This window comes from Lissotriton vulgaris, chromosome 4_1 (assembly GCF_964263255.1).
Source record: "Lissotriton vulgaris chromosome 4_1, aLisVul1.2, whole genome shotgun sequence".
NCBI classification, from domain to species: Eukaryota; Metazoa; Chordata; class Amphibia; order Caudata; family Salamandridae; genus Lissotriton; species Lissotriton vulgaris.
In genome coordinates this window covers 2,018,892,138-2,018,907,132 of record NC_141691.1, presented here as the reverse complement: position 1 = coordinate 2,018,907,132, position 14,995 = coordinate 2,018,892,138, and the positions used below count along the sequence as shown (strand labels likewise).

Sequence of the window (14,995 nt, the reverse complement as noted above, 5' to 3'; positions counted from 1 at the left end):
ACAACATGCCCGTAATTCATCAGGACTGCCTCAACGCTGCTCCAATTTAGGAAAGAGTTGATCGCCAACTCTTTAGAAAACACTATGATTCAATAACAATCTCACAACCACCTCCCTCTCTGTATAGCCTTCTAATGCTTTTGGACCTCAGTCATTCTGGAATAACTTATCTTTTAAAAATCTTTTAATTGGGTTTTCATTATCTAGACATCTAAAGAGAAACAAAATGCAAGTTATAACAAAGAAGAACAAGCAGTGAACGATCATTACAGACACGTCCAAAATGCCCCTGTCGTATGAGACCTCAGTCAAGTTTAATAAAATAGTGACGTAGGTGAGATTATAGATAGAGTCATTGTTGTGTCACGGTCTACCGAGGACCTAGACCCAAGGCAATGAAAACACTAGTCTCTTTAGCTTGCTCTCAACATTTCCCTATTTTCTCCCATTTCCGCTTGCATTCTCTACCTAGGTGGTTCATAACCTATGGTCCAAGAACCCCTGGGGGGCCACGAGGCCCACTGTGGGGGCCAGCAACTCTTTTGCAAAATTATATAATATTACAATTTATAAACTAAAATGATAAAAGTATAAATAAATAAAGAAGCACAATGGAATATATGAAATTGTTTTCTATATTTGATTGTGTATATTTTTCTGTTTTGAGGGTCAAATTATCAGAATTGCTCAGTCCACGGCTTCCAAAAATGACTTAAAGTTGGTCCCTGGATTCTAGTAATATTTCAGTGGGGGTCCACACGTGTCAAAAGGTTAAGAACAGCTGGTCCACCCTGTTGTATCGACTTGTCTAGGGACATACACCAGTCCTTTCTCCTTCTCTAGGTATATTTTACTATCTTATTTTATTTAAAAAAAAAAGAAGATATTGTACTTGGCTATGAATGAGAGAGCTTGAGCGTTGTTAAGAAACGTCAGCATTTGCATTGTTTTTGCAGTAAGATCACGACTCTCGCTATGTAGGAATTGAGCACTTTGACAAACCTACCTATAATCACTTATCTGAAGGAGCACATACATCCAAAACCTTTGGCTCTTTGTTTCAAAATATTTTCTAACCTAAATTGTATTTTCTTTTTTTAATATTGTCAAATTTATTAATTGAATTAGAGTGGAAGGTTGGGGATTTGGGTAACTGAATTGCATATAATTGATATTGTATTTCTTTTAATCATAGATTACGTTTGTAGTTTATGTGTAATACATTTTAAATTTATTATTGTTACCACCCAATTTAACCGTAATGCACGATATGTGTTATTTTTACTTTAGTAAAACAATACCTGTCCTGGCACAGCAAATAGTGCTAATTTATTCTACTCAGTATGGAATTACTGCCTCGCTGCCGCCTGCCGCCTCGTGACCACGCCCCCTGCACCCGAGCGGCGTGGTCCGTGCTCGGCTGACCTGCCCCTGCTGTTTTTTGCCGTATTTAGATTGTTTTTGTCGTTTAGTATTGCTTGTTTCATTGTAATTGTATTTCCTGCCCCTGCTGTTTTTTGCCGTATTTAGATCGTTTTTGTCGTTTAGTATTGCTTGTTTCACTGTAATTGTATTTCCCTGCCCCTGCTGTTTTTTGCCGTATTTAGATCGTTTTTGTCGTTTAGTATTGCTTGTTTCATTGTAATTGTATTTTCCCTCCTGTTCTTTGCCGCCGTTCGTCCTCCCTCCTCCCTCCCCGCTTCCTGCCACCGCCGCTAACCCCGCCCCTTTTGCCTTCTGTACCCTCCCCGCTCCCGCCTCCCAGCTGCTCCGCCCCCCCGCGCACTTCGCCATATATGGCGACCGTGCAAACGTGCAGCGGTCACGCGCAGCGGGCGCACCGATTGTGCGCCGAAGGCGCGCCAAAGGTAAGCCCGTCTACGCCCGTCCGCGCCTGGACCCCGCCCAGTGCCAGGACCCCTGGCCGACGAGGATCCCGGCCGACCCGCCTGACATACACCGTCGCCGCCCTCATCGCACTCAACTCCGGCCGATCCCCAGGATGCTACCGAGCCACCCCACGACGCTCCCACTGACCGTTCAGCTGCCAGGCCTGCAAATTCACCTGCATCCGGACCTGCCCGGCACCAGCACCTGCCAAGCCGAACACCAGCAGCAACCACCTCAAGTGCATCCTGCTCAACACCCGCTCTGTCCACAGACACGCCATCGAACTCTGGAACCTCCTAGACGCCATGGCCCCGGACGTTGCCTTCATCACGGAGACCTGGATGAACGCCTCTTCAGCGCCCGACATCGCCATCGCCATCCCAGAGAGCTACAAGATCACCCGGAGGGACCGCTCCGCCAACCAGATGGGAGGAGGCATCGCCATCATCCACAGGAACACCATCCGAATCACGACTAGCACCGACAACACCCTATCCACCGCCGAACACCTGCATTTCCAGATCCACACCGACCCGAAGACCACCCTCAGAGGCACCCTGATCTACCGACCCCCGGGACCACGCACTCAATTCAGCGAGGACATCGCCGACTTCGTCAGCCCGTATGCCCTCCCCTCCGCGGACTACATCCTCCTGGGGGACCTCAACTTCCACCTGGAGAACAACAACGACCGCAACACCAGCACCCTGCTCGACAACCTCGCCAACCTTGGACTGAAGCAACTGGTGAGCACCCCCGCCCACCTCGCCGGACACACACTCGACGCCGTCTTCTCATCCAGCAAAGACATCGTCTTCAGCCACACCACAGAACTCCACTGGACGGACCACAGCTGCGTCCACTTCACCTTCAAAAGAACGACGATCCATCACCACCAGCAACAGGTTGCCCTCAGAAGCTGGAACAAGATCACAGCCGACCAGCTCGCCACTTCCCTGAGCCAGCACCCTCCTGCCAACTCAGCGAACCCCAGCCAGGCCGCCGACAACCTCACGAAGTGGATCAGCAACTGCGTGGACGAACTCGCCCCTCTCAGGACCCCGCCCAGCAGACCCGGCAGCAAGAAAGCCCCATGGTTCACCGACGAACTCAAGAGCTCCAAGAAGAACTGCCGAGCCCTCGAGAAAGTCTGCAGAAAGGAACCCACACCGGACAACAAGACCACCCTCTAACTCGCCACCCGGAAGCACCACCAACTGATCCGAGCCGCCAAGAAAACTGCATTCAAGGACCGGCTGGACAACAACGCACACAACTGCAAGGAACTCTTCAACATCGTCAAAGAGCTCTCCAACCCCAACGCTGGAAACAACGACATCACCCCCTTGCAAGATCTCTGCAACTCCCTCGCCTCCTACTTCCACAACAAGATCGCGGACATACACAACAGCTTCAGCACCCAACCGACGCACGCCACGACCATAGCTACGCCGCCCCCCGCCGCCCTCCGAGCCTGGACTCCGATCAGCACCGAAGACACCGTCCGCATGATGAACTCCGTCCACTCCGGATCTCCGACCGACCCCTGCCCTCACCACGTCTTCAACAAGGCCGACGCGGTCATCGCACCCCACCTGCGGGACATCATCAACACCTCCTTCGACACCGCCACCTTCCCCGAGAGCTGGAAGCACGCCGAACTCAGCGCTCTTCTCAAGAAACCTACAGCAGACCCCACCGAACTCAAGAATTACCGCCCAATCTCGCTCCTCCCGTTTCCAGCCAAAGTCATCGAGAAGATCGTCAACAAACAGCTGGCCGCCTTCCTCGAGACGAACGGATCCCTCGACCCCTCGCAGTCCGGCTTCCGAGCCAACCACAGCACCGAGACCACCCTCATCGCCGCCACCGACGACATTCGAGCCATGATGGACAACGGAGAAACAACGGCCCTCATACTCCTAGACCTCTCCGCGGCCTTCGACACGGTCTGCCACCGCACCCTAGTGCAACGCCTCAGCAACGTCGGAATCCAGGAGAAGGCGCTGGAATGGATCGTCTCCTACCTCGACGGAAGAACATAGAGAGTCCGCCTACCACCGTACAAGTCAGAAGCCACCGAAGTCATCTGCGGCGTCCCTCAAGGATCCTCGTTGAGCCCTACCCTCTTCAACGTCTACATGAGCCCCCTCGCGGCCATCGCACGCCAACACAACCTCAACATAATCTCCTACGCCGACGACACCCAGCTGATCCTCTCCCTGACCAACGACCCCGCCGGCGCCAGAGCCAACCTGCACGAAGGGATGAAGGAGGTAGCCGAGTGGATGACGACCAGCCGCCTGAAACTGAACTCAGACAAGACGGAGGTCCTCATCCTGGGCTCCACGCCCACCGCCTGGGACGACTCCTGGTGGCCCCCCGCCCTGGGCACCGCACCCAAACCGACTAACCACGCACGCAACCTGGGCTTCATCCTGGACTCCTCCCTCTCCATGACCAAGCAAGTCAACGCCGTCTCCTCGGCGTGCTTCAACATCCTGCGCATGCTACGGAAGATCTTCTGGTGGATCCCCACGGAGACCAGGAAGACCGTCACCCAGGCCCTCGTCACCAGCCGACTGGACTACGGCAACGCCCTCTACACCGGAACCACCGCCAAGCTCCAGAAGAGACTTCAGCGGATCCAGAACGCCTCAGCCAGACTCATCCTCGACATCCCACGTAACGGCCACATCTCCGGACACCTGAAAGACCTGCATTGGCTCCCCGTCAACAAAAGAATCACCTTCCGTCTCCTCACCCACGCACACAAAGCCCTTCACGATCAAGGCCCGAGCTACCTCAACAACCGAATCAACTTCTACGCTCCCAAACGCCACCTCCGATCAGCCAGCCACGCCCTCGCCGCCGTCCCACGCATCCGTAGAGCGACAACAGGAGGAAGGTCCTTCTCCTACCTTGCGGCCAAGACCTGGAACTCCCTCCCGACCGACCTGCGCCTGACCCAAGACCACCTGTCCTTCAGGAAGAAGCTCAAGACCTGGCTGTTCGAGCAGTAACGGCACCCCCCCTCCCCCCCCCCGTAGCGCCTTGAGACCCTACGGGTAAGTAGTGCGCTCTATAAATGTCTTTGATTGATTGATTGATTGATTGATTGATTGATTGATTGATTGAATTAGGAAAGAACATGATGCAAAAGAGGATGTTATACCAATATATTCAGCAAACCTGCACCCTGACATAAGACATATGCAGAGATGGGCAGGCAAGGAAGTCAAATCTAGGGAAGCTGTCCTCTTGAAAAACCATCCTCCACTGTTGCAAGAAGGGTCTGATGAAGGTCATGTCCATGCTTGGTAACCGCTGCCTGGTGCAGCCTAATCCACCACATGGAATAAATGACATTTTCCGTCGGGAACTGCACCTATGGGTATAAGGGATGTTTGGCGGGAGGAGGAGTAATTCTTTTTGACAGCATAGCCCCATTTAATATTGTGTTATGCTGTGATTTTACTCCCCACTGAGAACCAGAATATTAAATGGACCATAACTATAACTGGATCCCCTTTTTCGGTCTCGCGTACCGATGCAGTGCCATGTGCTGCTTGCGTAAGCAAGACTTATTGTTGCAGGGTAGCTTAGCTAAGTGGGACCGGAGAGGTGCACGAGCGTTGAAACACATTGGAGACACATCTGAGACATGCCCTGTGAACGTGTGCTTTTGGAGACATGAGCTGTGAGCGTGTACGGTGGTGTTAGCAGTGTGTGTTCTCGCGCTTCCCCACGCTTTCACTTTCGCTCACTCCGATGTGAACGCTCACGGCTTGCTTTATTCAGCCGGGGCCCTCAGCGTGTGATCCGGTAGGTGCTGGGTGGACCACGGGTTGATTCCGCTGGCTGCTCACCACTTCACCAGACACCGAGCTCGCCCTGCCGCGTCCTGTGCTGTAATCCCGCTCCCCGACCGCAGCCTCACTTCACGCTGCTGCCCGCTCCCTGGCCACACACCGAGCAAGGTGTCTCCGATCACCGCCGCTCTTCTCTCGCAGGCCGTGAGTTCACTGAACGCTGCTGCCGGTACCGCACACTCCGCAATACCGGGCCAGGAGTCTCGTACCAGGTGGCGCGCTCCTGCCCCCACCGCAGCTAATGTTTTTACTTTCTGAGCACAGCCGGTCGCTGGGCTTCACAGCAGTTTATTCTTCGATAATGTGTGTACTTTCTGAGATTCAGGGTCGGCTGTTCTAGCCATTAAACCACGTCTGGGGGCCCTGCGTTGTAGGGGCCCGCGTTACCTCCCATCCCCGATGACTTCAAGCTGTGGAAATCGAAGTATGGAGATGAGGGGAGAAACGTCGTGCACATTGGAGGGTACATGCTGATGAGACGGGGTTGGCGAAAGAAAGAGGGGCAGGTTAGTGTGAGAGGCAGCACATACCGATGAGACAGGGAGGTAAGCGTGGATTCGAGGGGTGGCGGTCGGGGGCAGGCCAGGCTCCTGCAACCTCTACTGCCCCTTATCCCTGCATTACCCAAGCCCAGACTCACTTCTACTGCCAGCTTCACGGCCGGTCGCAGCGCTACACAGAACTTTATTCTTTGATAATGTTTTTACTTAGAGGAGTCGAGCAAAAATCTTTTCAATCCCCTAATACTTGGGTTGGCTCCCCAGGCATCGCTCCAAGCGCCATGTGCAGGAAAAACCCCTTGTGTGCCTGCTCAAGTAGCCGCTCTTCCTCACACTTTTCAGGTTACTGCTGCTGCACTTTAACTCCAGGGAGCACGTCAGGTGCATGCTGCCGATCCTTGCTGCCCCCCTGCTACCCCACTGTTAAAGAAACAGGATTTAAACCCAGCAGCGCCAGGGGCACGCCCAAAGTCTTCGGATTCTCCTGTCTTGGCAAACAGAGACACGGGATACTTCTTGGTGACGTCAAAGATCAAATGTATTGGCTGCAGCCAGTAACAGAGGTCCTAGAAGTACAACACGGTGTAAGTTCTCAGGAGACTGCTCAATTTTACAAAGCAGGTCGTCCCTTTTTATGCCAAAAATTGTGCTTCATGCAAACATTCCTTATTTACAGTTGACCAATCCCATGTATACATGATCAAAGCATTGCATGATGACAAACCCACATTTCAGTTTGTCCAGCCCATAATTAATCATCAAACAAACCCAATATAAACATTCTTCTTTAGACAAGCTGGACAAAACCCATAATAAAAGGCCTGCAGCCCACATCATAAATAGACCATAAAGATGGCAACAGAAACAGATAGGAGTAGGATAAGGCATGTTTGTGTGCAGTAAAACTTTACAATGTCCTGTGCTCTGATCCTTAATCTTGATCAGCTAAAGGGCAAGAACTGGTTTGGCAAGGTCAGCTTCAGACAGCAGGGTCAGTTCACTCAGGCCAAACAGGAGTCAGCACAAACTCAAGCTAAGGTGCATGTGTCCTAGAGACTTGTTCAGCCACAGTCATAGGCCTATGTGACTGCAATCCACAAAAATGGCTGCCATGCACAAAATGGAACCCAAGGGTTTCAGAACGAAAACGTCAAATACACAGTGAATCCATCGGTGTAACATGACGAAAACACTCATGCTTGCTGAGCTCACTGTTTACGGTTCGCTGTTACCAAAATCGTAACGGAACCATAACCTTTATGACCCAGATTCAGAATTCACGGAACCTCACTGTCGGGGTCTTTAATGGTGCACTCGTGTATGTCCCCGACCGAGGCTAACCAAGGGCACCTTAGCCACACCACTTCAGCGGTTCGTATACCTCGAAAGCGTTTGCTTCGAGGTAAATTGCAAACGTGAAGTCCTCTTCAAAATTTCACCATACAGCATTTATTTTATTTGCAGTCTGCACCCATTATTGTGGGCCACTGTGCTTGTGCAAATTAACAAAGCAGTGCTTTCTTTTAGCTACATTCTGATTCTAAAACGCAATGGGCACTTTATTTTCAGGCCACATTTACGGGTGCTTTTTGTAGTACATGTTTTGTGTTTAGCGCACTATTCATTTATTTATAGCCTGTAAGATTTATTGCTCAATGTTTCTCATTTTTGTACTAGAATGAAAAGGGAGATCGTAATAGCACATTGAACTATAGGCCAATCTCCCTGCTTGACTCCGTTGTAAAGGTTATAGGGGGAGTCATTTTGAAGAGATTGATTGCTTGGGCGGAGGAGAAGAAGATCATCTCAGATATCCAGTATGGGTTCGCCCAGGCCACTCGACTATGGCACAATGTTTAAATCTATACCTGGTCCTAGGAAAGTACACCATTGCTCGCTCAGGAACCATCTACATGACCTTCATGGATCTTTCGTCCACTTTTGATTGTGTCAACCGGGGAAAGCTGTGGCAGTCCATGATGGCCATGGGAGTGGAGCCCCAATTGGTGAACTTTCTAATGGAACTGCACAGAGACACTAAGGCAAATATCAGATACACCATAGACCTTAAATTTACCAGAAATTTTAACATTGAAAGGGGGGTACGTCAGGGGTGTATACTGGCACCCTTCTTTTTCAATCTTTATATTAATGACCTGGAGAGATCATTGTTAGAAACTGGGGCCGATTATCCGTACGTGGGCAGGCCAGGCTTGCCCGTCTTGCTATATGCAGACGACGCAATCCTCCTGGCACGTACCCCTAAAGGGTTACAAACCCTACTTGATGCTTTCCATGGGTTTATGGCAAAAAGAGATCTGTCCATAAACAATTCCAAATCCTATGTGATGCAGGTAGGGTCGCGCCCGAAACGACAGTATCCTTTTATGGTAAATGGTGATAGAGTGCCTATATGCACTACCTTTTCATACCTGGGCGTTCTTTTAGACGACCGGCTTAATTGGGTCGCTCTCCATAACAAGAAAAGAGGAGAGGTCACCAGGGCTAACGCTGCGCTATTTGGCTTTGCAGCCAAAATGGGTAATCGACCAGTGGCTGCAATGTTAAAAATTTATTGCGCCAGGAATATATCTATAGCCAGCTACGGGGGTGACCTATGGAGATATTCCGGACTTGAGGGCCTACAAGTGACGAAAAACTATTTTTAAAAAAAACTTATGAGTGTTCCAAAGGGAATTGCAAACATAATAGTACATGAAGAAACCGGTACGCCTTATTTAAGTGATATTTTGGCTTTGCGTCCCATAATTTTCTGGCTACAATGTTGGCTTAATAAACATCTTAATCTCACACATAAACTTCTTAAAGAGATCATGGACCTAGACCATATGATTAACATTCCATGGATGAAATATTTAAAGATGTGTTTTAGAGAGCTGGGATGCTTGGACTTGTTTTTAACACCTGATAGTATTACCAAAGAAGATGTAGCACTTGTAAAACCCTCTTTCACCCTGCGTAAAATAATGGAAAAAGAGGAGAAAGAAATATTGAAGCCAAGTGTTCGTAAATACATGATGTTTAAAACATTAATAGGCTTGGAACCGGGTTTTCAGACGCCAGCAGAGCGAGGGCGATTGTGCCAGAGGATTTCGTGCCAAACATACTCGTGGGTTACGGACTTAATTTTGGAACTACACTACTTGGATACGACCATACCTACTTTAATTTTGAAACTATATGGATTAGGCTGGCGCATTGGATTGGTGTTTTATTCACAACGGTGACGACTATATCTCGTGCTTTACACCGCAAGGGGTACCCTTCCGGGTTGGAATTATCACCGGAACGGGGCCTAACTACTGAGGATTCAGCCATTGAGCACTGAAGAGTTGTAGTTACTGTGTATGTACAGTCCTACAACGAAACACGTGTCGGCTGGCTGTATATTATAGCTGATTTGATGACCTAATAAAAAGGAGCGATACATGAACCTCCATGAAAACGTCGTTGGATACAATTTCTTTTTTGCAATCTTATTCACTGTCACATTGCTGTTTATATTCTGTTTGAGTGCGCAGGACTTTGTGTTTATGTTCATAAGGGTGATTTTGTCACACTTAAATTGAGGGGTTCTTATGGGTTTCCCCTCCCTGCTTGCACCATTACTGTTTGACAAATACTTAATACGTTAATTGTTCTTGAGCATCTATAGATCCCGTAAATTTAAAAACCTATCCTTTGGTAAGGCTTGGAACCGTATTTATCTTGGCCATTACCTGCCTACGAAAGATTTTTACTTATCAGGTTTAGAATGGATCTCTTCCATCTTTTACTAGCTGTTCCTAGGGGATGCCATAAAGGGAATGTGCTAGCACCCTATGGCTGCGACAGCCTGTCTCCACAGGATCTGCTGCACTTCATGTTTTTCTGTAAATTTTATGAATTGCCCAGGAACTTTTCTAAAAACTCTTTTAAAAAAGTTACATTTTGTGCAAGTACGTCCCGCTCTCTATTATCTGCAATTGTTATATCCTGAATGTGTCCCTTTTGTGGCCGGTTTTCTGAAATGTTCTTTGTAGTATTGAAAAAGTTTGGACCTCTAAATGAATTGGTTAAAGTATTTCATGATTTTATTAACTTATTCTATTTATTTATGATGCTCTCACCATTTCGCTGACATGGAAGTTATATCATTACTAGTGTTTTAACAACCGGGATCAAGTATATTTATTGTGTTTGTATATTGTGTATTTTAACCTGTGATTATAAAGTATTCTGTAATTTGTAACTTTTATGGTTTCATATTAAGTAAACCGAATAAAGTGCATTGAATTGAATACTAGAATGAGGGGGAAATGACTTAATTGGCGACAGTTCAACCCCGATGCGGAGCGGCAGGGCTGTTTCAGCTGCCTCCCTACTGCTGCTCATTCCTCCTCATCTGTGCTTTTATGGCTCTCTGGCCAGTGTGCATCGCTGCCCCGTGCACTTCCCCCACGTAACGGACCTGGCATGCTGTCCTGCTCCTCTGTACTCTTTCTGCTGTGCCACACTTTTCACACACAACAGCTATTTTCTCACATGAGCGCCTGCTGAGCGGTGCCTCTTTACTTTGTTAGGTTGCATCTTTCCATAAATGAGATTCATTGCTGCCTCTGCTACTCCACCCTCCTTCAGTAGGCCATTAAACTTCACATGTAATGTTACCAGGGCAGTGTCATAAACCCAGCACATTAGCAGATCAACACTTTGCATTTAGATTACTGTGCACTTTGTATGTCTGGATTCTAATCCTATTTCAAGAAACATAGAGTTTGCATGTTTAAACATTTGAAATGATGCTGAAGATTTATTCATTAAATCTGCATTCGCCACCTAAATTATGTTTAAAAAGCTATTTATTTTCCAATTCATGGGCAGGGGATGGTTTAAAGTGCTGCATCCAAATTGTAATATCACCTGAAACCCTTAATTTAAGTATTCTTAAATGTTGTGGCGGTTTCTGTCTGGTAACTTTGCATCCAACAACTTACTAAGGCTAAAACAGGCCCTGCAAACACATATCATTTTGACAGTCCTCCTACAGCAGTTTTTACGGTTATTCATTACGGATAATAAAATACATTCAATATAGCCTTTACACATTTGTGAACATTTATGATTGCCACCTAATTACACTCTACTAAATACCAGATAAATACATCCCACATAAAACTACTATGCCACATAGCAACCATCCATACAAATACACTCCACGCAATGCCACATAATTTCCAACAGCATAATTTAACTCAAAATACCACACAGTTCCACGCCACACAATTCAGCTCCACACATTTCCATTCTGCACCACATAATTCAACAACAAACCACATAATTCAAATCAAAACACTTACCCAACAAATGCATCCAATCCACTCCTCAAAATTCAACATATGTCACACAATTCAACAGCTCACCACATAATTAAATTCCACTACATACCATGCCACAAGACAACATATCAATACACATATTTACTCTCCATAACACTCAATCCCATTCTACATAATTCCAGTTAATTTAATACCACATAATTACTATCCACATAATTCCACTGCACAAATACACACTATTCCACCCCACACAATTCCACAACTAACAAGTTCAATCAATCCACATAATTAAACTCCACACCACAAACAGCCACTCCATAAACAAAAGACGTTGTCATTTAGAACACCATTAGCTCCAACTTTCACTAATAGGAGACCATTTGCATTGCAAATGCATGTGTTATTGTACTTTGTGGCAGATCCGCTCCACTGTATACAAGCAAATTTGGTGATGAAGAGTAAATTGTTTTTTTCTTAACAACTTTTTAATGAAAAAGTTCTTCTCTTTAATTTCCTGTAATTCCCATAGTTGAAAAAATAAGCATTTGCAATGCAATAGGTTTCGTGAGTTTGAGATATTGGCACTATAAATGACAATTCCTTTTATTTATGTTTTGATTTAGATCTGTGGCATCTGAATTTTGATTTTCGAACAGTTACATATAAAAGTAGTCAAACCTGACAACTGCTTCACGGCTCATTTTGGAAATAAGAACCCTGCCTTTTATTTATGTTTTCATCTTTAAAACATAAATACATGGCATTTTTATTCATAATGCCAATAGCTTAAACTCTCATAAATATGAGACTTATTGCATTGCATTTATGATAAAAGGCATTGTCTTGTATTTACGAGAGTGCAAGCTGTTGGCATTATAAATGACAATGCCATTTATTTATGTTTTAAAAATAAAAACAAAAATAAAAGGCATTACGAAAGTTCAAGCTATTGGCATTATGAATGACAATGCCATTTAATTATGTTTTAAAAATTAAAACCTAACTAAAAGGCATTGTCATTTACAATGTCAATAGCTCAAACTGGTTTTTATCCATCTCCCTCACTTACTTTTTTGTATTTGTTCACCCACTCTGTTTTCCCATTGTTCTCTTGTAATTTAAAAAAAATTGCCCTGCAGCCAGAACAGAAGCTCCAGCGCTGGGAGCTACCACCGCAACATGTACTCGGGAGAGCGCTTCCTGACTTTGATTTCTGAACTATGTACCCCCCGGACTTCTCTTGGCACTCTAATCCATACTCACTGGGTCACTCTCATGGACTTCTTTACGTTTTTTTCTTTTGTCCTGGCCGCCATTTTGCTGCTGTTCACGGCCTCTTTTCTCTGGACCCTGACCTGCCATCTTGTCCAGTCCCTCGTCCTTTCCCCTTTTCCCTCATGTCCCCCTTGACGATCCTTGAATTTTTCTTCCTTTTTCTGATTTGCCTTTTCTCCATACCCTTGTACCCCTCCCACCCTCCCTTGGTGTTGTGACTGTGTCCTCCTTCCAACCCCACTTAATGGAACTCTGCACTCCTGTTTTTTTGGGTCTTGACCTGAGAAAATCTATTTGTATATCTATGTATATAGAGATAACTCTAATCACTAGTATATGCAGTAGACCTTTGTACTCTCTACCATTCCTATGTGACTCTTAGAGTATATCCATTCGTATCCCTTCCCTATGTATATAGAGATAACTCTAATCACTAGTATATGCAGTAGACCATTGTACTATCTACCATTCCTATGTGACTCTTAAAGTATATCCATTTGTATCCCTTTCTTATGTATATGGAGATAACTCTAATCACTAGTACATGCAGTAGACCTTTGTACTATCTACCATTCCTATGTGACTCTTAGAGTATATCCATTCGTTTCCCTTCCCTATGTATATAGAGATAACTCTAATCACTAGTATATGCAGTAGACCTTTGTACTATCTACCATTCCTATGTAACTCTTAGAGTATATCCATTCGTTCCCCTTCCCTATGTATATATAGATAACTCTAATCACTAGTATATGCAGTAGACCTTTGTACTATCTACCATTCCTATGTAACTCTTAGAGTATATCCATTCGTTCCCCTTCCCTATGTATATATAGATAACTCTAATCACTAGTATATGCAGTAGACCTTTGTACTATCTACCATTACTATGTGACTCTTAGAGTATATCCATTCGTATCTCTTCCTTGGATGACTTTACTACCTTTACATTTGAATTTTTTTTTTCTGTTTGTATCTCCTCCTTGTGTGACTCTATAACTTGTACATTTGCAATTTTTTCTGTTTGTATCTTGTATGCAACGCATGTAATCCTAAGTCTTTATGTATCGCAACTGGTTCTTATTTAAAGCGCTCTGACACCTTCGGGTAATGTTCGCGCTATATAAAATCGCATTAAATAAAATAAATAAATAAAATCTCTGTCATGGCATCCTCTAATAGTGTTATTTATGAGCTTTTTGTCTGCAGAGCTGCAGACAGAAAACGCCCATAAACAACTAGCTAATGTTTTAGTAGTACTCACATCTCCTGCCACGGGGGCCGAGGGCCAGACCTCGATACTTTAGCTGCTTAAGTGGGGGGTTCACTGCTCCTCAGGCACATACGCATGTTCGTTCTAATACATCAAGTTAGTTCTGTGGTGCCTTTGCTGTAATTAGGAGTACTATGCTGCTCTTTCAAGATAAACAAGCATTTGCAATGCAATAGGTCTCGCATTTGCGAGAGTTTAATCTATTGGCATTGTAATTGACAATGCCTTTTATGCACGTTTTAAAAACCAACACATAAATAAAAGGCAGTGCCATTTACAATGCCAATGGCGCAAACTCTAACAACTGCGAGACCTATTGCATTGCAAATGCTTGTTTTCAGAGGCTGCTCTGATGATGTGGACGGGAGGTCCATTTCAAAGGATGTTCAACCTGCAATGGATATTGTCAACTATTTATTATGCTTTACCATGGATACTGCGGAAAACCATGTAGTAAAATTAAACGCCACAATTCTTCTTTGTGGCCCTTGTGGGGTCTATATCAGTGTTTTGACACCTTCGGGTCTCTTTGGAAATGGTACCACTCAGGATATTGCATTAAAAGTGTTTAATTTTGCCAAACTCTGATGTTTTTTTTGTCTAGAGCAAATGGGCCGAATTCTACAGCGGACTGCCATTTCCACCAACATCAAAGAGAGGCTAGACTTCTCTTGTGCGCTCTTTGGTCCGGATGGCGGGCTGGTGTCCAACGCGCCCCACATACCAGTGCACCTTGGGGCCATGCAAGAGACCGTCCAGTTCCAGGTAAGGCACTATAGAACAATACTAAGCGACTAGTGTATGGTAGACCAGTTAAAGGCACCTCTATACTTAGCCTATTTTTAA

General features: G+C 45.9%; 1 protein-coding gene across 2 annotated transcripts in view; it reads left to right on the top strand.

Annotated features, from left to right (window-relative positions):
- The window catches only part of OPLAH (5-oxoprolinase, ATP-hydrolysing), a 294,072-nt gene that overhangs the window by 233,941 nt on the left and 45,136 nt on the right, over window positions 1–14,995 (top strand). For both annotated transcript variants that reach the window (XM_086966421.1, XM_086966420.1), the window contains exon 17: window positions 14,754–14,914. In XM_086966421.1, coding sequence (XP_086822547.1) covers window positions 14,754–14,914 — 161 coding nt within the window. The remainder of the gene's footprint in view (window positions 1–14,753; window positions 14,915–14,995) is intronic.